The 24263-nt window shown below is 32.6% G+C and overlaps 1 protein-coding gene across 4 annotated transcripts in view; it reads right to left on the minus strand.

The window, feature by feature from the left end:
- Positions 1–24263, minus strand: part of USP34 (ubiquitin specific peptidase 34) — a 184342-nt gene that overhangs the window by 94573 nt on the left and 65506 nt on the right. For all 4 annotated transcript variants that reach the window (XM_081155772.1, XM_081155773.1, XM_081155774.1 and 1 more), the window contains 10 exons: positions 24014–24228; positions 19966–20081; positions 19753–19880; positions 11325–11414; positions 8957–9052; positions 6529–6611; positions 4324–4478; positions 3094–3207; positions 1542–1641; positions 1256–1415 (listed from right to left, as the gene is read on the minus strand). In XM_081155772.1, the coding sequence (XP_081011898.1) occupies positions 1256–1415; positions 1542–1641; positions 3094–3207; positions 4324–4478; positions 6529–6611; positions 8957–9052; positions 11325–11414; positions 19753–19880; positions 19966–20081; positions 24014–24228 (1257 nt within the window). The remainder of the gene's footprint in view (positions 1–1255; positions 1416–1541; positions 1642–3093; positions 3208–4323; positions 4479–6528; positions 6612–8956; positions 9053–11324; positions 11415–19752; positions 19881–19965; positions 20082–24013; positions 24229–24263) is intronic.

Consider the following 24263-nt stretch of genomic DNA (forward strand, 5'->3'; position numbering starts at 1 on the left):
GCTTATTTATTTTTTAAAGTGGTACAAGTTACCTAGCGTTGTGAAGTTTCTGCGCAAAAAACTCCAGAGTACCCATACATATTCTTTTAAAACACAAGGAATCACTTAAGTAGAATTTCCATAAATTTCACTCATAAAGTAAAAAATTTTGCAATGCTCAAATTTTTAAATCATGGAGTCATGCTATTTATAAGGAATGTCTAGAATATCTTGATTATTCAGTATTTCCCGATATTTAAAAAATATCAATAAATGTCAACTATATGACATTTTCATTATCAAACTAAGCTCTGAAATTGAAAAAAATTATTCATTTTAAGAATTTTTTCCCACACTGTTTTTTATTAATCCTCACCCAAGGATATTTTTTCCATTGATTTTTAGAGAGTGGAAGGGAGGAAGGGAGGGGGGAGAGAGAGAGAGATGGAGAAACATCAATGTGAGAGAGACACATTGATTGGTTGCCTCCCCCACACCCCCATTGGGGCTGGGAATCGAACATGCAACCCAGGTATATGACCTTGACCAGGAATTGAACCCGGGACCCTTTAGCCCAAGGCCGACGCTCTAACCACTGAGCTAAACTGGCTAGGGCAAGACGGTTTTTTATACTTTTACATTTACTCATGATTTTTAATACACAGAATTTCTTAATTAAAACTATCTACTCACCTTTCACTTCAGTCGATACATTCATAAATGTTAATTTGCTTTATTTCTGTATTACACAGGGTATGTCTAAATTAATTATACAGATATTCATTAACACAGAATTTTTGATCATGTTTCCATGGTAAATGGAAATTCAAAATTAAAATACTTTCTCCTAGTCCAGGAAGAAGAAAAAAAAACAGCAAATGAAACAAACTTAACTTGATTCAACTATGATAGATTATTTGATGCTCTTGGCGAGGGTTTTAGCAAAACTTTTTTTGGTAGTGGTGGTCTGCCTTTTCAATCATAGTAATACTTTCTTAGTGATGAAATTCTGTCTAGAAATTCTTATTCATGCATACCCTCTCAGAATCTAATGATTTTAAAGCTCTGCAATATTTACCAGTAATCTATTATTATTGCCTATTGCACCACTAAATGGTACATTTTATGAACAAAAATTACTTTGAGAACTAGCACTTCATTTTGGTAAGTTACGTTTTCTACCTACCCCCTCAAAAAACCTCTTTTAAGAATATTTTTGGATATGTAAGCAATAAAAAAACCTGAAATTCATTCTGATGTGATATTTTAAAATTACCTTCTCCTAAATGCTTCCAGATGTGTCTTCAGCATAAGGAGTCCTCTTTCTATAACAGTGAGACTTGAATGTGATTCTTGCTCAAGACTGCTAGAAGCTATCATAAGACTCTCCATACACTTACTAATAAACTCTTGTTCCTTCTCCAAACCAGTTTTACCTGAAAATCAGATATTTAGACATGTATATCAATCTTATATCTTGTTTTGCTATATAATGAAAATTGTAGCTGAAAAAAATCTTCACATAAAAAATTACCTATTAGGCAATATTTCAAATAACTCACCATTAATATAATATGAATTAATATACTGGATAGCTGCTCGACTGACATCACCAGATTGTGCTCTTAAAGCAATGCCCCAAAATTGGTCCATACCACAGAGCTAAGAAAGAAAAATGTGAGATCTATTTTATTATTTGTCAAATAATGCAAATGCTAAGACTGAATTAACAAATTTAAAAGCCATACAATATCAAAACGTTTTAGTATCTTATAAAATACTTAAAAGGTAATTGCTATTACTTAGTTATTAAATAATAATAGAGAGGACAAAAGCCTTGGGAATTTCCTCAATTACTGACATACTGATTCTAAAACTACTTATTTATAAAGCAGCTGACTATAAATGTATGAAATGTTCAATAACTCAAAAGTTGTGATTACACAGTGGTAAAAACATGCTACAAAGGAATGAAAACACACACAAAATTATAAGCATAACAATGCTTCAATGCTTTCATCCAACTTACTCTGATAAAGTCACTGTTTACAGGTATTCACAGAAAATTTTTAAAAATATGTTAATTCAAGTTGTCACTTAAATTTATTTTAACTATGAGATGGCAAAGAGAATGTTTTCCTGAAAACTACAGAAAAAGTGGAGAATGGAAGTTCTTAAAAGCTGGGCAGGGTAAAGCAAGATATCCTTCTGATAAGTGACTGAACAGCCTTAGTGTTTGTAACATCTACGTAAAAAGCAGTATTATCTCAAAATTATAGTATGACTACTTCTTAGGTAAATTAGAAAATCACAAATTGAAATTTATGATAGTACTATCAAAGTACGAGTTAGGCCCCCCAAAATTAAATTTAAAAAAAAGAACACTAGAAACAGTTATTGTTTATCACATAAATTAACATCAGTTTTCTCTGCCTTTGTCATTATAATACAACTCCAATTTCAGAAGAAAAGTAATGAAAAATGTGGACAATAAATATATCAAAACTATCATTAATAAACCAGAACATCCAATGAGGAAGACTTTCAAATAAGTCTGTGTTAGGAGAATCTAGGAATAATGCATTCAACAAAACTTAGTAGCCACCCAACTAGGCAAATGGAATTCTAAACCAGAGATAAAACTAGCAATTTGTGAGTCTTCAGCTAATAAAGCGATTGTATGACTCATGGTCAAAGATGATTTAAAGAGATTCTATTCCAGAATGGAGGTTACCAACAGGAACTCTGTAGGTAACTAGAAGTTTTGGCCTCACCAAATGGTATAAGAATCAGATTTTAGACAAATCAACCTTCTAATTGACAAAACTACTTGATTATATTATCTGGGAGTGTTTAGAGGACTAAAACCTCAGATGGTCTCTTCTCTATTAATCAAGGAATGTTTAATAAGTTCATTAAGTACAACCAAGGTTATCTTAGATACTGAAAAGTCATCAAATTCGCTTTATAAAACTTTTAAAACCTAAGAATAAAAGTCTTCATAGTAAATTCAATGCTTGATAAACTATGTAAGGTAATTCAGTAATCTAATTTGAGGAATAAAACAAAAATTCCACAAACTGACTTAATAAAATGACAAGTCTAAATTCTTACCTCAGAGTTTGAACCACCATCATAGGCACTGGTAGCCAATCGAGCCAAGTTACATAGATGCTGAAATAGGTTTAAGCCAGTCATGCTAATCGTTTCCGGTTTTAGCTGGGGCATCTTAAAAAAATAATTTTTTAAGCTAGCTTAGTGTGGTAATTAAATTAACATTTTATTTTATTGGATTTAACTTGAGATTTAAATTAAACTTAATTTTACTGAAAACATATAGAAGGAAGTGTATTACCTCAGATTTCCAATAATTTAAAAAATTAAAATAGACAATGAAAATTTTATTGAGGTCATAATTAAAACATACCTGATATGTTTCAGTTTTTGTAATGAACATAGACTAAAATCAGAGATAACGAATTAAAAAATTTATCATTTTTTGTATACCTAGACCATGCACATGTATGAGATGTGTAGTTACACGTACAGTTTGTAAGTCACAGGTTGAAATTAAAATACCTGAAAGTGTATTTGTAGCTTTGCTTTAGATCTATTAAGTAACTTAGTTTACATGTACTCATTCACATATACTCAATTCTACCAGAGATAATGTGAGAGCTTGCAGAGAGCCTTTACAATCTCATAAATAAGCATAAGTCTATTGCTGTTATTATCAATGTTTCAAAACTCAATGGAAAATTAACACCTGAAACAATTGTTGCATCTGATAAAGGCGAACAAAACTGGATAGAAGAATATCTTTAATATCAGTACAGCAATTCCTAAAACTGCCTTCCTAGGGATCTACAAAGTATCTGAATGTTGGCTTACATATGCCAGAAGACTGGCTAAAACCACAACCATTTAACTAAGGAAGAGTCACAGAATACAACTCCACACTAGTGGGTGTGGGTACCACACCTAAAAATTTAACTATAATGTTATTTAAAAAATAAATACCAAAACTCCCCACATCTCTTGTGTTTGCCTGAAGAGTTATGCTAATTACTGTTAGTTTAAGTACTTTAGTTAAGGAACAGAGTATTTTTGCAAATATAAACTAAGTATTAATTTTGATATAAACACGGCAGAAAACAAAATTAAAGCAAAATCTAAGTGGAAAAAACTATATAAGGGCTGCTGAAAAACAGTACATTTACCTTTTTAAAAAAATGATGTCGAAAGAGGAAAAAAAATTAACATTACAGAGTTTATATTTTAAGAGATAAAAAGGAAGTATGGAAAAACAATATAAACAATAAAACTATAAAGAAATAAAATTACCTTCTCCAGGAAAAGATGTTTGTAGGTTTCCATTCCCATAGCATGTTGATCTTTACTTCGAACTTGATTTAAAAACCAATGGAGTGCATCATCGTAACACTCAGAATCTTCTACTAAACAATGCCATAAAATGTCGACCTGCTCTAAACTTAACCCTAGATAAAAAAAAATTCAAATTTTGAATCATGGTACATACAATGTTTCGCTCCTAATTCAATGTATTAGAAGCACCAATATATCCAAAAATATAGAGATGTTTTACAGCCTTTTATAAAAATTATTTTGTAAGAGACTTCACGTAACTTATGCTTTTAAATGTAGTTAAATATAATCTATATATAAATCGTCTAAAAACATACAATTTATATAGTATCCTAGAAGAGTCATTTGGTCTGGAAAATCATCTTCCTAAAATATGAACATATTACTGTATTAAAGTACACATGATTAAGGGAAGGTAATTCCAAAAGTTGAGGAGTCAGTTCTACTAAGGTTTATGGGTTAAGAACAGAGTGGATACCATGTTCAAAGCTCACTCTATGCACACAACAGCTGAACAATACATGCTAATAAGCATTATTTTTGTAAACTGTGAAAATAAGGATCCTTGTGATAAATAAAGAAAAATGGAACTGACTGCCTAAAACAGAGAACAGCAACACATCAGGGGATACAATTAACAGGGAAGCCACTGTAATGAGATGAAACCTGTATGGTACTTTGACTCAAGTATTAAATGATTCCAAAGTGTGACGGAAGGAAGCCAGAGAACTATTCAAAAGGAGGAGAAGGCATTAAAGGCAATCAGAAGTCTGAATATGGATAAATGAGACAATCTAAAGAGGTAGAAATAAAAGCATTACATGGATTTTCAAGTATATCATAAGAGGTTCCAAAGTCTGGGGTTGGCTCCCCAGAATCAGAAGGGATATGAAGGTATGATAGAATCCTAAGAAACCTCTCTCTTGGGAAAAGTAGATGAGATCCAGAATATGAAAAACACACCTCAGAAAACATTTACCAAGATGCAATACCAGTCTAAAGAGTTTGAGCAGAAAAACAGTATCCTGTTTCTCACAGAAATAGTTAATGTACAGAGTATCTGTTCTAAGAACAACTTGTGCCTCTGGGAGTCAACATAAAACTAGAAACAACATTTAGTGTATAACTTAAACACAAGTAATTAAGATGAGCGACAACTGAAGAAAATAGATACCAGTTCTAAAAAAGAATATCCAGGTTAATTAGTGAACTAAATGATAAAACAGAAATGTATTTATAAATGACTGAATCACCAATCTACATTCAATAGACATTGTATATGCTTTATTGTTTTAAGTTTTTAAAAAAGATATTCGTTGATACATTAAAAATCAGTATTAACTTATGGAATATAACTTTGGAGTAACTATACTATACCTGACAGGAACTGTGCCAGTAAAAGTACAATTATGATCTGGGGGAAGTAAAGTTTTCAACTGGATTCTATCTGGACAGTAGCTATAATGCACAAAGAATGTATATACTGTGCTCACTGGGATGGAAGCAGCAAAATAAATAATTCACTATTCAAATACTGAGAAGAGTGGTTAATATTTCCAATGAGAGTCTATTCTAAACAAACATGAAATTTAGTGGGCATGTGAAATTATTTATGTTGATAGAATTTGTTTAGATTTGACTTCTCCAAGAATAAGATGGGTTTTTTTCATTTTATATTATTTTTTTCCTGTATGGTACCCATCATAATGGGTATGATAAATGACCTAGTAACATGAGACATCAGTTTCCTATCAAAAACAAGTGTCTTCATTTTGAAATCTGTTGGTATAACAATGTTAGTGGTATTTGTTACAAATAATTTTGACTTGAAAAAATTATAGACTTACACAGTAAAATAAACACATGGTGCATCTCAAGCATAAATATGGACTTAAAAAGAGTGATGACACCTCTCAGGCTAGTAAGACATTCATGAGTTTGACTATATTAACATAGCTAAAGAAAGAGAATGTCCTTACAAATGAGGTTTGTTGACATGGACATAAAGAGTGTGGAGAGTGAGAGATAACACAGTCTAGTAAGAGAAAAGGAGCTCTGGCCCAAAAAAAAAAAAAAAAAAGGCATGAGTATATTTCACTGGACTCTTCTTCAAGGATCAATACAGATCTAAAAACTGATTAAAATACTGATTAAAAAACTTACTGAAATGATCAGGTGATCCCAGAGTTGAAAACACACAAGTCAAGAACTGAAGTCGAACTTGAACTTCAGCACTGTGGCTGTACCTACATATAAAAATTCATTAAAATAATTAACCAAAAGATCTTATTTCTTAATTATTTTTAAAGATTGAATGGTCCTAATCTTAAATTACACAAAAATAAAATTCCATTTTCATAATTCATAATTATTAAATGTTAATTATATAACTTTGGTTACACAAAAAAAGGTCATAAGTCAAATGTTATGTTTGCGATTCATGTTATTTAATAAATTATAAAAATCTGTAAACTATTAGAAAATGTACTTTCAAATTAGATGACGAGAAAGTACGTAAGAACTCAATAGTGGAATGAATATGACATTTTGAAATTATACAATATGCACATAAATTACAAGTTAACAAAAAACTACATCTCTATCTAGAAATTGCATGTTTCATTATCACTGTCCCTCCAGTGACATATTCTTATTCCTTAAATAAGAAACGCTAATAAAATATCATTTCCATAAATCTAGTTCATGAAGAACTCAGTTGATACACAATTGACACTTTTAAATGTTATTTCAAATCTAAATAACTATAATTCATGTGTACAAAATTCAGTGGTTAATGTAAGAGTTGCTCTGGAAGCTTATTAAGTAGGTGATTTTACATGGCTCGCTCAGAATTCAGTTTGTAGGCATTTGAAAAGAAACAGCATTTTTAAAATGCTGGATGAGAAAACCTAAGAGATGGGTCTGAAGCTGTAGACAGGGGGCCAGATTATGGCCAGCCTAAATGTCAGATAGAAGAGTTTGGTATTGATCAGGAGGGAAGTCAGTGAACAATGATGTTGTTGGTAAGGATTCAAAAAAAAACCTGGAACTGTGTTCGTGGGAATGTCAACTTGTGAAAAGACATGGGATATATTTTAGCATTAAACTAACTAGAGATTGACAACAGTATAAGGTAACACTCAAGAACAGTAATTATAGAAAATAAACTGTTCCACTGTTCATAAAATGAATTCTAGAAACACTGGCTTCACTACTAAAATGTGTGACCTTGGACAAGTTATTTACCTCATAGTTTAAATGTTTTTATTTTTAAAATGAGACTGCTTACCTCCAATGGGTTGTTGTATATCTTGAAGTTAATACTTAATACTTAAATGATATCTGGCACACAGTATCAATGAACACTAGCTATTTTTATCAACATCATCATCATTATTCAATGTTTAGAAATAAAAGAATCCCCCAAAATCCAAGTCTCCAAGTTTTAGGTGACTGGGAGAGGATGGTGGTACTCTCAAGCACATAGTAAAATCTGAAGGAAAAACTGCTTTGTGGAAAAAAATAAATTCATTTTTGAAGGTGAATAAATATGCCTTAAAGGTCTGTGACTTTTCTGAACACTTCTCCAGCCTACTCAGCTTCCATCGACGTGTAAGTTTTCTGTGTGTATATCTTCTCAGTAAATACTGTGCTACTTCTCATATTTACTGACGTGCTGATACTAACAATGAGCTGGTTTCCTCAATTAGGCCATCAGTCTCCACCAATTGACTCACAAGCAGAAACCTTCTGAATTTTACATGTTTACTTCTGGGTAGGCATTTCCCTATAAGAATAGTTTTAAACACAGCTCTACCACTGACCAATTTCTGCCAATTCTTATCCAAAGTCACTTCAACATATCCAGAGAAATTTTTTTTTTAATTTGTCTTTATTGATTTCAGAGAGAGGAAGGGAGAGGGAAAGATAAAAACATCAATGATGAGAGAGTCATTGATCGGCTGCCTCCTACACGTCCCCACTAGGGAGTGAGCCTGCAACCCAGGCATGTGCCCTGACCAGGAATCAAACCGCAATCTCCAAGATCCTAGGTCAATGCTCAACCGCTGAGCCATGCCAGCCGGGCCAGAGAATATTTTTAATGATGAAATATTAACCAGTCATGTCATCCTTTTTTAAGCTTTCCACACATGTCCTAAATTTTTTAATACTAGTATCCAATTATTACAGAGAAAAATGTTTTAAATTAATTACGTTAAATATATTTGTTTGGAAGTAAATATTTAAAATTTTTAGATTCAATGCCCTAATACATACATTAAGACAAGGATATTGATGATTTCTGGAAAAAAATTTACTTTTAGTTCCTGAAAACAACTTTGAACAAAACTCAATAGTGAAGATTAACCACCCCGAAGTTATAGAACCTACATTTCCTTAAGATTAAGAATTACAAAAATAACTATGAAATACAACTTCAAAAAAAATCCTTTCCTTCTCTTAAATTTTTTACAATTGAAATTTTTATATTTATTTACTATAGAAAAGAAGTAGAAACACAGGAAAGTTATCTTTTAGAGGATAAACAATCAACAGTTAAACACAACTAACCTAATTAAGGGATACTTACAGTGCATGTTTTTGCCTTCCTTCTCTTACAGATTGAATATAGTATACTAAATTATCAAAGAAAAGCTTCATCATATTCAGTTCTTTTTCTGCCCACCTGGACCAATTGAGAGAAAGAATAATTTTAAAGCCATAAGGTAAGAGAATAAATCTATTACAGAATGGAAAATATATATCTATAAAATTTTCAAATACAAAATCTTTTGTCAAAACTTACGCCTTAATTTTTATTAATTTAGAATATCAATGTCATTTTTTTAACCTTAAAATACTCAATCCCTGTGAAGGGGATAAAATGTCTGGTATAGTGCTAATTATAAATGACTAACATGAATATTAAAAATAGTATGATACAGTCCATATAAGAATAAACTGTGTGCACTGGTCATTATTTAGCAGAATTTAGCAGGAGGCCTGGCATATAAAATACAAACAATATGAACTTACTAAACCAGAATTTTTTTTTACTGTCAATATGTAATCTGCTAATTATTTTTAACAATTTTTTTAAAATCAAAGAAATATTCAGGTATTAAGCTCCAAAGTAATCTAGAAATGCTGGGGGGGGGGGGGGGAAATAGTGATAAATAAATACAATCAGAGATCCCAGCATCTTTAATTTCCACAATTAACCTATCTTACACAGTATTTACTAGCAATGTATCTGCTAAAATGTATAGATGTAAAAGGATTAAAATTCCCAAACTTCTAATGTGATTTACATCATGCTTTTGCTATAGCTCTTTTCAAAATAAGTTACTCTCATCTTGCCAATCATTTAATGAAGATCAAGTGGTAGAATCTAAGACTTAGGTTTTCTTTTCTTTTTTTTAAGACTTAGGTTTAAAACCAGTTCTAACACACTTGTTCCACAGCTTTGGGCAAGTAACCTGACCTTTTGAAGTGTTTGCTGCTTACCTGAACATTTACTAAGAGGAACAGGGACAATAATTTCCAATTTTAAAATATGGGCCATAAGAGTTTAAGAGATAATATGTGCCAAATGTTGAGTGCTGCTGCACATAAGATTCACAATAAGTGGTTTTTTGTTACTGATGCTAACTATAGGGAGCTCAGTGTTCTTTTAAGTGAATCACTGGATAAGATTTCGGATACCAGTCTCATGTTAGAAACCTGTGATCTGTGATTAACTGAGCTTATTTACATTTAATTTAATGAACAAGCTCAAAGAGTTTCAACTCAATATATTTAGGTTCAGGTACTTGATAACTATATATTCAGTTTGCCTCTTCCACAAGAATGTTACCCTTTCTTCCTCAACATCAAACTCAACTAGCCACAATATGTCACCATCCTGCCCAAGTGAATCCCTTTCAAATTTTAGAATTTTGTAATTCAGCCATTTAAACACTATGGGAAGTGTCCATGAAATATGACTCATGCTATTCTTATACTTGAAGGATGCTAAATATTTTCCTCCATTCCTCTGTTTAGCATCTCAAGGACCTTCCCTGCATTCACAAATAGAATGATCACTAGAGTCATACTGCAATATTAACTGAAGAGACTAAGATGCTTTTAAAAAAATAATAGAGGTTCACATTAAATAGATCTCTTTTAAAAGAGCAATAAGAAAGCAAGAGCTATAACTCAGAACTTCATCTTATTTAGAACAATAATGTAGATGTCCAAGAATTTTTTAAAAGGTATTTTGAAAGCAAGGAAGTGCAAGAGCTCTTAGATGTGAGAAGATATTAGGTAAAAGCCATCCTACTTGATTTCAAAAATGAATCCAACAGATCTAATTTTTCCTAAAATTTAAATGTTTCTAAAGTCTCTCCAAAAGTCTATTTTGAAATAAGTCACACATTCTTATAGATTAATGAAGTACTTGTGATAGCTAACTTTCTCTAGAATATTACCAAAAACTGGATCAATTTCACAAAGTACTATCCTTGAAAGAATTCTTTAACATTCATTAATAGGATGGGGTGGGTCAAGATTATCCCTAACATGATAAAATGTCTAGAACCAATTCCTAGTAACAGGAAAAATAAAAGACATCTGGAGTGTTTATTTTAGTGTGGATCTTCTTCAGTTCTTTGCTATGGCTAGATATACTAAAAATCTTCACCCTAAAATTAAGAGCATTAATTGTTACAGTATTTTCCTCAAACTACAAAGAATACAAAAGTCAGATTTTTCTACTGATGGGAAAATAATTTCCATGGGGATAAGTGGAAGAGAGAACACTCAAGAAACCTAAGAAAACATTTGAACCACATGAAAATAAAAATTTCCTGTTACAGAATAAAAGCCAGTAAGCAAATTATTCAAAACCTTGGTTCGATAACTACGATTTAAAAAAAAAGATCCTTAAAATGAATACACTTCTTTTATTTACTTACATTGTAATCCAATGTGTATCATAACTACTCCCAAACTGCTGAAAAGTACCAAACAGTTTTGGAAGAAGTCGAAGGGAAATCACAACCGATCTGAAACAACAAAAACAAATATTTATAGAATAAAATAATTTTAACTACTATCAGTAGTTCTGGCTTTTTACAGAAATTCAACTATTTAAAATCTTATATGCAAAAGAACTTAATGAACTTTACATATATATTTCTTACACAAACATTAAAAATTTTTCTTCTGAAATATAAATTTATTTTACCATTGGGGCAAGAAATCAAGTTTTAAAATTCCAACCCAAGACTTTTAAAGTAAAATACACTATAAATATCTGAGTATAAAAGCAAATGAAGGGCATTTAAAGGTAAATTTTTCTTCATGAAAGTACATATTCTTTAGTAAGTGATGGAGGCTCTGAGAATTTAATTAAGGAAAATAGGAAGCAGCAGCTAGAGGGGGGCTTCTCAAAGTTTAATGTGCACTTGATTCACCTGAGAGAATTTTGTTAAAATGCAAATTTTGATTCAGTAGGTCTAAGGTAGGTTCAGAAATTTTGCATTTATAACAACATCACCAGTGATAAACTGCTGGTTTGTGGATCACATTCTGAGGAGCAATAATGTAGAGAATATTTTTTTTGAACTAAACAAATTACCACTTTCTCCCTAATTCTCATTTACTATGATCTGCATCTAAGCTGAGAATCACTTCATTAGGAGCCATGTTAATAATGAAAGCACATCACATACCTCAAGTATGAAGAAGCAAAAAAGGAATAGGGAAGTTCATACTCAAGTAGAACTGAGTATGCCTATCTTCTGGAAGAAAGGGGTACAGGGAAGATACTGGCATACAAATCCCAGAAGTTTTAGCAGGCAAGGAGGTTGCCTGCATGAGCCTCGAAAGGGCAACAAACTCTAATGAGATACTGAATTTCTTTCTTTTTTTTTTAAGTTCAGGAGCCAATATAGCTTCTTGAAAGAATTTTTGAAAAGAGAAAAGTTGGCACCCTGACCACAAGTCAGATGTACAAGTAAGTCCTCCAAAATGCCTACTCTTTGAGAAGAGTACCAGGGATATAAAAATAACACGTTTGAGTGGGAGGGAAACAGTGGGGAATACTGAGTAGCACAAACTAGAGAGAAAGGCAAATTTACTTATGAATGAAATCCAAAGTACTTAAATTGGACTACAAAGCCCTGTGTAATATGTCCCTATTCTCCGATCAGTCTAACTTTATTTCCTTCCAATCTTTCTCTTTGATATCCCTTCAACACACACAATCACATTCCTGCTCAGCGCCTCTGCTATTGTCTCTATTTGGAAATGCTCTTTACCTAAGTATCTATCTGCAGGAATCCCTCTCACTTTATTCATGTTTCCTCAACTGTCATCAGAAAATATGCCCATGACATCTTTTTAAATAACACCCGTCCATTGCCCCAGGAACCTCTTTATTCCTCTTGATTCCTTCCCAATTTTTCATCATCTAAAGAACATTCCTTTATTTAATGTACCCATCATTGATATATGCTCAATGAGAGCAAAGACTCTTATTAAAATTCTCTGCACATGGTGCATAATGAATATATACTTAAATAATGAACCAGCAAAGAACTTAAAAGCAAGATTTTCAAGGAAGGAGATGACCAACTATTTATTTATTTTAATCTTCACCCAAGGATAAGTTTTTATTGATTTTTAGAGAGAGAGAAACATCGGTAAGTTGTCTACCATACATGCCCCAACCAGTGATCGAACCTAGGTATGCTCCCTGGCCGGGAATCAAACCCGCAACTTCTTTGGTGTATGAGACAACACTCTAACAGAGCCACATCCGGCCAGGGCTATGACCAACTTTTTAAGTGATATATAACTGTCAGGAAGAACCAGGACAAAAAACGAAACAAAACTTCTACTACACAATAAAAAAAAGCAGTATGTTAGTAGGACATTAGAGGATCAAACCCATATTGGTACAGGTTAAGGAGTACATAGTGAAGTAATGAGGACAGTAAGTGCCTGATATACAGTAAGTGCAATGTAAACATTCTCCAAATATTTAAAAATATTAACATTTTAAAGTATATTTTTAAAATATGACTGTCAAAAACTCTATCAGTTTCTTAAAGTCCCATGAGACTGCAATTCCATTTTAGGTAGTTGATGAAAACAAAAAATATACAGGTCTATGTAAATAAAAAAATTAAGTATATTTTTAAATAAAATTTTTAATATTTTTCGGCAAGTTGCACAGTAAATGGGGTTTGGAAAAACAGACCATGGAGAATCAAGGGGAATTTCAGATTCTTTATCTAAAATCCTTTGTCAAAATTTCAGAAACATTTTTGGAGTTTTTCCTAAGAATTAATACATATAACACTAGAACAAATAGAGATATATATATAAATTTGACCTAAGGCAGTTATTTTCAATCTTTTTCACCTCATGGCACACATAAACTAATTACTAAAATTTTGGAGCACACCTAAAAAATATACTTTTTGCTGATCTGACCAAAAAAAAAAAGTATACTTTTGATTCATTCACACCAGAGGGCTATTGTTGTGCTGGCTGTTGTCATCTTTTTATTTAACAATCTAAGGGAAAAAAGGTCAGTATCCCTGACTAAATAGTCAGGTACTGGATGTTGTCAAAATTCTTAGCACACTAGTTGAAAAATCAGAGACCTGAGGCTTTACAGGAATAAAATCAATAAGCGAGATCACAAAGAAAAAAGATATAGAAAAAGTTCATCTAAAATCACAAAGGCATATTTCAAAATTGTTTGCCTAGTGTAATTTCAATAATGGTTTAAAATACAAAGACTAGAAAGATATACCATTTCTTATTTTCTTTAAGAAGAAACTATGGCAAGTCTTATAGTATGAAACAAATGTATATTTTCTGAAAATCTGACTGAATTCTCTCTTTTGCAGTCAATGGTGTTAAGAGTCTAGCCTGGCCGGGCATGGCTCAGTGGCTGAGCATCGACCTATGATCCAGGAGATTGAGGTTGGATTCCCGGTCAGGACACATGCCTGGGTTGCAGGCTTAATCCTGGAGGCAGCCAATCAATGACGACTCTCTCATCATCAATGTTTAACCTCTCCCTTCCTCTCTCTTTAAAATCAATAAAAATATATTTATAAATAAATAACTAAATATTAAATGACTAAAACATTTTTAAGTTTTTCCTAAGAGTCAGAAAAATTCCAAATTTTCTCCTTAAAAATTTTCCCAAGAATTCAGAAGCCACATATTTTAAGTGCTATACATTTAAGAATATTTTATAAGAAATGAGCAAATTCAAATTCAACGTGATCTCAAAATACTGCAACATCTTATTTGAAATAAATTTAAAAGGAAAAATGATATAAAGTACATACTTATTATAGATTAAAAATTAATCACTTCCAAAATGGGGAAGATAATTTATTTGCCTGGTGACAGAAATTAGTATTTCCATGTTGAAGTTTTGATTGCTAAATGCTTACAAAACTCAATATAAAAAAGAACTGCTATATATTTCAAAAATTCTTCCAAGAGTGAAACTTTCAAATACCAAAATACAATTCTAGGCAACAATAAGTTTAAGTCAAAAGGGTTCAATAATCCAGAGTAACAAGATACTAATTTTAGAGTCAAGAAAAATTCTATTACACTAAACTGCTATAGTTCTTTGCTTGGTTCTAAGAGTTTTTGTTGTAACCAGAAACTTATTACTAAGGCCAGTGATTTTCCACCTGTGTGCCAATGCACACTGGTGTGCCACAAGAATTTTTAAAACATGAAATACTTGATTATTTAGTCGGGGGCGCTGACCTCTTTCACTTATTTATAAACAATATATTATTTATTAATCAATTATTGTTATTATTTATTAATTATTGTTTTATGTCTTTTATCCATACAAACAACTATATATACACCAAGAGTTGACACAAAATCTTGTTTATAATATAGTCATCATGGGAGGGGGAAAAAACATAACAAAAAAAGTATATAGTACCACCCATTTCTTAATCATCTGAACTTTTATTAACATAAACAAGATTTCTGACACATGCAATCATTACTCAAGAAATCATTTGTACACAAATGCAAAAAAATTGAATACGGGTTCAAGTACCTACAGGGAATCATTGGCAAAAAACAGCACACTGAATAGGTTCCCAGAGTCTCAATTCAATTCTTAGAAGGCCACAGAATCTCAGGGGTGCCTAGGTACACATTCTACTATGTGTTTCTTCGTGTAACTTTAAACTTCCTGCACTGCTGAAATGTTATTATATGCCTTATAAACCAATCTACCTAGGGATAAATGTGCACAAGGCACATGTTGCATATCACAGAGAAAGATTATGCAGACATTTTTAAAAAAGTGTTTATAGCCGAGCCAGGGTGTGGCTCAGTGGTTGAGAGTCAACCCAAGAACCAAGAGGTCACTGGTTTGATTCCCAGTCAAGGAACATGCCTGGGCTGCAGGCTAGATTCCTGGTGGAGCACCTGCAGGACGCAGTCAGTCAATGTTTCTACCTCTCTATCCCTCCCCCTTCCTCTCTAAAATTAATAAAAACATTTTTAAAAAGTGTTTACAATGGTCCCATATAAATGATAGAATTATGGGCAATTTATGGAAGACTTTAATTTTCTTTTTCAGATCTGCTTCCTGAGAAGTAAAGAGTCCAAATTATTGTTCAAAAAAGGCTACGTTCATTTTATAAAATAAGCTGGAATATGACCAGAGAAAAGCAAAAGGAAACAAAAAATGCTGACAGGTCTATAAACCATGGCAAGTGAGGAACTGGAAAGAAAATGAAAAGGCTAGCATAGAGAAAATAAAAATAAAACCTCCATAAGTATATAAAAAATTACCATCATCAAGAAGTAAACCTCTGCCCTAGCCGGTTTGGCTCACTGGTTAAAGTGTTGGCCCTCAGCCTGAAGGGTCTCAGTTCGATTCCGGTCAAGGGCACATACCTCGGTTACAGGCTCAACCCCCGGCCCCCATGCAGGAAGCAACCAATCAATGTCTCTCTCACATCAATGTCTCTCTCTCCCTTCCACTCTCTGAAAAGCAATGGAAAAAAATATCCTTGGGTGAGGATTGAAAAAAAAAAAAGTAAACCTCTATGATTTTTGTCAAATGTGAGGAAAATGGTAAACGAGTTAAGGTTACACTGCCCATTTGTTTAACATAAGGAAGAGTTTTCCTATTAATACTAGCATACTTGCCCAACTTTCTTTTCTCACTGTGATGGTAAACTAAGGGGGCTATGTTTGGAGAAAGGATTCTTGTATTTAGAATAGATTTCTCAACTCTGATGTCACTATTGACATTCAGGGCCAGATAATTCTTTGTTGTAAGGGGCTGTTCTCTGCATGGAGGGATATTTAGCAGCAACCCTGGCCTGTAATAACACTTCTAATCCTTCCTACTCATTAGTGTAACAATCAAAAGTATCTCCAGCCTGGCTGGGGTGGATCAATGGTTGAGCGTCAACCTATGAACCAGGAGGTCACAGTCTGATTTCCGGTCAGGGCACATGCCTGGGTTGTGCGCTCGATCCCGAGGGGGTGGGGGGGGGCATGATCAATGACCTACATCATCGATATTTCTCTCTCTCTCTCCCTCTGAAATCAATAAAAACTTTTTTTTTTTTTAAGTATCTTCAGATAATAACATTGTCTGGGTGAGGGGAGTCACCTCCATTGAAAACCACTGGTTTGTTAGGAAACCCAGACTGGTGATAATTAAATTATTTTCAAACCTATTTTTTTCCATTTGCAATGATAACCTCAGTAAGTTCAGCTGATATACACTGTCTATGCTACATATATCATAGGCTGAAAAATGGCACTATGTTCTATGTATTGTCACATGACTAATGTCTTCTATAGTAAGACTAGCATGATATAGCAACCTTCTGTGGAGTAAAGTCTGAGGGCAAAATTAACTTCAACATAATAGTTATGTTTACTAGTTATTCAAAAAATCATTAAGTTAACCCTGGCCTGTGTGGTTCAGTTGACTGGGTGTTGTCCCTTGCACCAAAAGGTTACCAGTTCGATTCCACATCAGGACACAAGCCCAGATTGCGGGCTGGATTCCCCGGTGGAGGGCATGCAGGAGGAAGCAGATCTATGTTCCACTCTCACTTCCACATTTCTCTCCCCCCCTTTCTCTCTAAAAATCAATAATTTTTAAAATCATTAAGTGATTAGGGTACAGTGATTGCCTCAAACAAGTGTGAAATGTTTCATCTTCAAGTAATTTGGGGTGGACAAAATCAAGCTTAATAAAAAATCCAGATTGACAATTTCCATTTTATACACAGATTTTCCTTTTGTCCCTTTTAAGTTTACTTATAAAAGAAATATATGCTCATGGTGGAAAAATGGAAAACGGAAAAGCCTAAAGAAGAAAAAATAACTCAATCCTACCAGAAAATAACCATTTTACAGTCCCACATATTGCTTGCAATCTTTTTAACAGACTGGTCTGTGAGTATATGCTCATGTTATTATATAATCTTTGAAAACAAGACCCTAAAAGGCTACATGATATTTCATCTTTCACAGTTGTTTTTCTTCTTGCAAGTATAGCACACATGCAAAAACATGTAAATCTAAGTGACAGTTCAAAATATTAGGAGGTAAACATACTTGTGCAACCACCACCATCAAGAAATAAATCATTACCAGCATGCCAGAAATTTTCATTGTGCCCCTTCCAGTCACTAACAACATAAGAGTAACCATTATCCTGACTACTAAATATAATAGTTTTCCTGTTTTAAACATTATAAAATTAAAGAGATAGATCTGGCGTCTTTCACTCAACACTATGTTTGTGAGATTCATCCACACTATTCTGTGCAGCTGTAATTCATTAATTGCCATTGTTATACAAAATGTCACTCAACCGTCCAAATTTGATTTTCCTTCCTATTCTTTTTTGGCATCTGGATAGTTACACAAAGAATATTTAGTTATTTTGAATAGTGCTGCTATGAACATTCTTGAATAGTGTCTTTTGGTAACCACTTGGAGGAATTTCTTAGGGCACATACTTAGCAGTGGAATTCATTGCTGGGTCACAGGGAATGCAGATACACATATGAAGAATATAAAATTTATAAAACCACTTTAAAAAACTGGTGGTTTCCACAAAGACTTTTAAAAGAGAATTACCATTTTTAAATTAACTGCTATAATACCTATGTAAATGACGAAATATCATTCAGCCATTAGTAGCATTCCTTTTAAATGAGGCAATTGACCCACTAAAAGAGGTCCATTAATAATTTCTCATACCTGCATGAACAAGCAATTTCTATTGTGACTGTTCAAATGACAGCCCTTTAAAGACCAGAAGTAGAAAATATTGCACATACATGTCTAATTCAATTAGGAAAAAGAATTTTTTGAAGCACTTAAATATTCAGTAAAATTTGGCATTTATATCAGGCCTGGGGAGAGGTAAGCTGAAAACATTGTATTAATATAAATAATATATTCAATCAATAATTGAATTTATTATGACAGAAAATAAAACATCACCATCAAAGCAGTATAAGACAAGGAAAAGCCTGAAATTATACAATAGAACAGAAATTTTAAAGAAATCAATAAACTTGTGGTAATCATTTGAGCTCTGATAAGAAGACTATAAATACACAGCAGAAGTCAAACTAGAGGAAAAACGCTAATCTAATTCTTTATACATTACAAAAGTAGAGACACAAATGATCCACTCAAATGAAAGAACAATGCCGTTATCAAAATGTTTCTATTTTGGCCTGGCCAAGCCTGGTTCAGCGGTTGAGCATTGACCTAGAATCGAGGGGATCGAGGTCTGATTCCTGGTCAGGGCACATGCCCAGGTTGTGGGCTCAGTCCCCAGTCGGGGGTGTGCAGGAGGCAGCCAATCAACGACTCTGTCATCATTGACGTTTCTCTCTCTCTCTCCCTCTTCCTTTCTCTCTCTGAAATCAATAAAGATATATATTTTTTAAAAGTTTCTATTTTGGCTTACATTTACTTCATTTACCTTATTTAGCTTCCTTTATATGTAATATGACACAGTCAAGAACATTAACTGCAATTTGAACACAAAGTAATCACCAGTATGTTCTCAGAGTCAAGAAGAAAGTACTACTATTATTATTCCTTTGTTTCTCTTGGTGGGGATCTATTCAAGATGCCAAAAGAAAGAAAAAAATCCTGAAAAAAAGCCAGACTGTGTGATAAAATATGAACCCTGAAAAAGAAGTCTTTGAACCTAATATGAAAACCACAATTACTAAAAAATAGGTTGATAATGGCACATTAAATGCTATGATTTCATCACACCAAGTCAATAATACACAAAATGAACTTTACTACATAAAAAATTTTTAAATTCCTATTTACCTGTTGTTTCCTAAATTTTCAAGGCAACCTTCAATGAATCTCATTCGAATCTGTCTATCCGTAAACCAACATACTAAGGAACAGAGAAGTTTCTCTGCTTCATTTATTAATCCTTCAGAAAGATTAACCTACAAAAAATACATAAAGTTACTGTTTATCCTGATTATATTTTGCTATAATTTTGCAGTCTTTTGGTTCTATTAAATAACTTACTGCATCATCATCTTGGACTATATCCCACAACAAAGTGTTTCCTTTCTTGCAAACGTTATCCAAATTAATGTCTGTCACAGCATTACTGTTGAATTGATGTTTATGTACTGCAGGTCCTGAGGGGGCAAAATGTAACACACTATAGAGAAACACAGCTGACTAAAATTGTGATGTGAATTATAGCATTCATAAAGTTAACAAATCAAAAGTATAATAAATATTTTTTACATAGCAAAATAAAAACAATACAAGATTAGCATAACAGTTGCTTTATGAATGTCATAGTGTCTAAAGTTTGATAAGACTGAAGTAAAAAAAGTTTTTTCATAGTCTCTTCACTACTAAACATGATTTAATGTTTTTCACATGTCAAGAAAACTGTACATAAACACTTAAAACGCAAATTAAGCATAAAGAATATAACTTATGTGAAGTAATTCTATAACCAAGGGACAGTCTTCTAAATGACCTTCTGTATAGTTGTCTTTATATTCTTACATTAAAAATTTTTTTTAATTAGATTGGAGATAATTTACCCAAATTTCAAATTCAGATTCTACTATAATAATTTAGACTTTCTGAGTACCAGGCTGAATAAATTCTCACTAATTCTGTTATATTAAGCAAAAATCTTCTTTGCTTTTGTCTTTTTAACAACTTTACCATGAAATTTTCCTATTGGATTGTACATGTACATTGATTTCATTAAAATAAGAATTGTGTAGCTATGCCACAACACAGCTGTAGAACACTTTCACCACCCTAGAAGTTTCTCATACGTAATTCCAGTTAATCCCTGATCTCATTTCCCAGCCTTAGTCTGTTTATCCATCCCCATATATTATTACTTTCTAGAAATTTCATGTAAATAGAATCATACAGTATGCATAGTGTTATGACTTTGTTCACTTGGCAACACTTTTATTGACGTTCATCCATTTTGAAGCATGTATCACTAGTGTGCTCCTTTACATTACAGAATAATATTTCATATGTGAAACTAGTGCATTTTGTTTACACATTCACCAGTTAATGAACACTTGGATAGTTTCCAGTTTGGGACTAATATGAGGAATGCTGCCTTAAACATCTGTGTAACAAGTCTTTTTTATGGATATGTTTTCCTTTCTCTTGGGTAAATGCTTAAGAATGGAGTTAATGGATCAAAAGGTAAATAAATGTACATTTAACAAAACAACTGCCCAACTCTTTTCTGACATGACTGTGCCATTTTACATTCCCACCAGCAGCATATTAAAGTACAAGTTCCTGCTCCACCACATCCTCCTCAACAATCTTTGGTCACTTTTTTTTTTTTAAGGGTCTATTCTGGACTCTTTATTCTGTTTCAATTTTTAAAACAATAAATTTGCTTCCCAGTTATATAAATTCCATTTCTAAAAGTGCCTTGAGGAATAAATGCATACATATGTATTTAATAGTCATCCATTAGGTTAATATATTTTTAGATTTTTACAAAATAGGTATTTTTATTTATTTTTTTACATCACCATTTATCCCCTCTATATACTCTTCCAACTCCACCACCACCCTTCCCTCAACAATCACCACACTGTTGTCTGTGTCCATGAGTCCTTCTCTTTTTTTTTTTGCTCAATCCCTCCACCTCCCCAGCCTCCCCAAGAATTTTCAGCCTGCTATCTATGACTCTGTCTCTATTTTGCCTGTTAGGTCAGTTTGTTCATTAGATTCCATGTATGAATGAAATCACATGGTATTTGTCTTTTATTTTAGCCATTCTAATAGGTGTACAATAGAATCTCGTTGTGGTTTTTATCTGCATTTTTCTAATAACTAATGAAGTTGAGCTGCTTATTAGCTATTTATGTATCTTCTTTGGTGAAATAAATCATTCCCCACTTTTTAATTATGTTGTCTTACTACTAAGTTGTAAAACTTCTTTTATATTCTGGATACAAGCCCTTTATTAAGAAATATTTCTCCCACTCTGTGGCTTGACTTTTTGGCACTTTGTTTGTATTTACTTTTTAAAATTAATCTTATTAAAATATAATGTAAATACGTAAGATACAGAACATGTCTATCACCCCAAAAGGTTCCCTTATGACCTTATATAATCAGTCCCCACCACCAAACCTAAGGTAATCACTGAGTACATTTCACCCATAATAAACCATAATTTTACCCATAATTAAATATTGTAGAAATAAATATAAATTATATACAGCATGTACTCTTCTAACTTCATTTGCTTAGGGTGTTTTTTGATATTCATCCATTGTGTTGAACTATATCAATAGTTCTTTTCTTTTTATTGAGTAGTATTCCACTATGTGAATACACCATAATTTGTTTACCTACCAGTTAATTCCAGTTGAGGCTCTTATGAATGAAGCAGGTATGAACACTCATATATAAATATTTTGGTGAATATGTTTTCATTTCTCTTGGATAAATACCTAGAAGGAATTGCTAAGTCCTATGGTAAGTGCCTGTTCATATAACTTTGTAAGAAACTGATAAAACAGTTCCCAAACTAGCTATACTGTTTTATACTCCCCGAAAGCTAGTTACTGCTCTATAGCCTTAGCATCATTTGTCATCATTAGCCTTAATATTACCCATTCCAGCAGGTGTGTATAGTAGCACTCTGGTTTTAATTTGCATTTTCTAGATGACTAGCAATATTAAGAATCTTTTCATGTATTTATTGACCATTTCTATATCTTCTTTTATGTATTAAGTCTTCAAATCTTCTGATCATTTCCAAATTGAATTGTCTTAATGTGTTGGAGGAGTTCTTTATAGTATTAAATACACTGTATTGCAAGGTAGCTTTGGACAGCATTAATACACTTAATAATTTTGTTCAACTTCTAACTCCATATAATAAAAAATACATACAGTACTGAATAAAAGGAAAATGGAATAAGAATAGAAGAATGGTCAAAATTTAATAGTGTCAAAATCAAATGACCTCAATCTTAACCTACTCATTTCTCAACAACCACAATAACACAATAAAAAAAAAAAAAAGGTAAACTTACCTAGATTATGTACAAGTAACATTTTAAATAGATAAAAGTTGTTGCCAAGATCCACAAGTTCTATCTCCAAGTTTAATCATGACCTTTTAGGATAAATCTAATTGACCAGGTTTACTTAGTTTGCAATGTACTGTCATCCCAAAACCAATTTCCTAGCCTAGCAAGTGTTGATGGTACCTAACCAAACAAGAGGTTGGATACAGACCTTAAAACTGACAACTCTAAAACTGTTCTCCTCTCTTAATGTTTCTCTTTCCTCCTTTTTCTTCCACTATTCTTTAACCCTCCCTAAACTCTTCTTCCAAATCTGGTCTGTCCTATTACTTTTTTTAGATTCATTTAGAGCACGGGTGGGGTACCTTCTTTCTCCAAGGGCCATTTGGATATTTATAACATCATTTGCGGGCCATATAAAATTATCAACTTAAAAATTAGCTGTGAAAAAAGCTCCTAGATATATTGAATTTTGAGTGTCCATCCCTCCCTGTAGTTGCCTTGGTAGGGCCAGAACAAATGATTTCGTGGGCAGTACAGGGCCCAAAGGTCAGACATTCCCCACTTGATTTAGAGTGGTTAGAAAGAACCATTATGTTTAAAGATTTTATCATCCCCAGTGAAAGAAACACCTTGCCCTTTAGCAGTCACCCCTTCCCTTATTTCCCCTCCAGCCCTCCCTAGCAACAGGCTAGACATTTTATAGAAATGGAATCATACAATATGTGATCCTGTGTAATCTCCTACTTTTTGGTCCTGCTGAATATAAAATCTAATAAAGCTATGTATTTTATAAAATACAAAGCTATAATTTTTATACATATTTATCTCTTGATGGAACTGCAGCCTTTATGTTCATGATGGAATATCAATTTCATTCACTTGGAAAGAAAACTACCATATGAAACCTACTTAGCAAAAATATTTAAGTATCATAATATTAACTGTGATTCATTTTAACAATGTAATATAAATTATTCCTATTTTAAAGAAAGTAATATATTTTATTTATTATAGAATCTTACCTTGACTAAGATGTTCATGGTAAATAGATGCTAAATTGGGAAGATGTTGTTGGAGATGAGATGTTAGCTCTGCATGTGAATTAATTTGAACTAGCTCCTCTTCACACCCAGATTCTTCACCATCAAAATCAGCCATATTTTTTTCTGATTTTGCACTGACCTGGGAGCTACTGCAACTGACATCATCTGCACTTAGCATATCATCAACCATATGCCTGTTAACAAAGAGAAGGGCACAAAATTACTAATT

This window comes from Miniopterus schreibersii, assembly GCF_964146895.1.
Source record: "Miniopterus schreibersii genome assembly, chromosome: 13".
Lineage (NCBI taxonomy): Eukaryota > Metazoa > Chordata > Mammalia > Chiroptera > Miniopteridae > Miniopterus > Miniopterus schreibersii.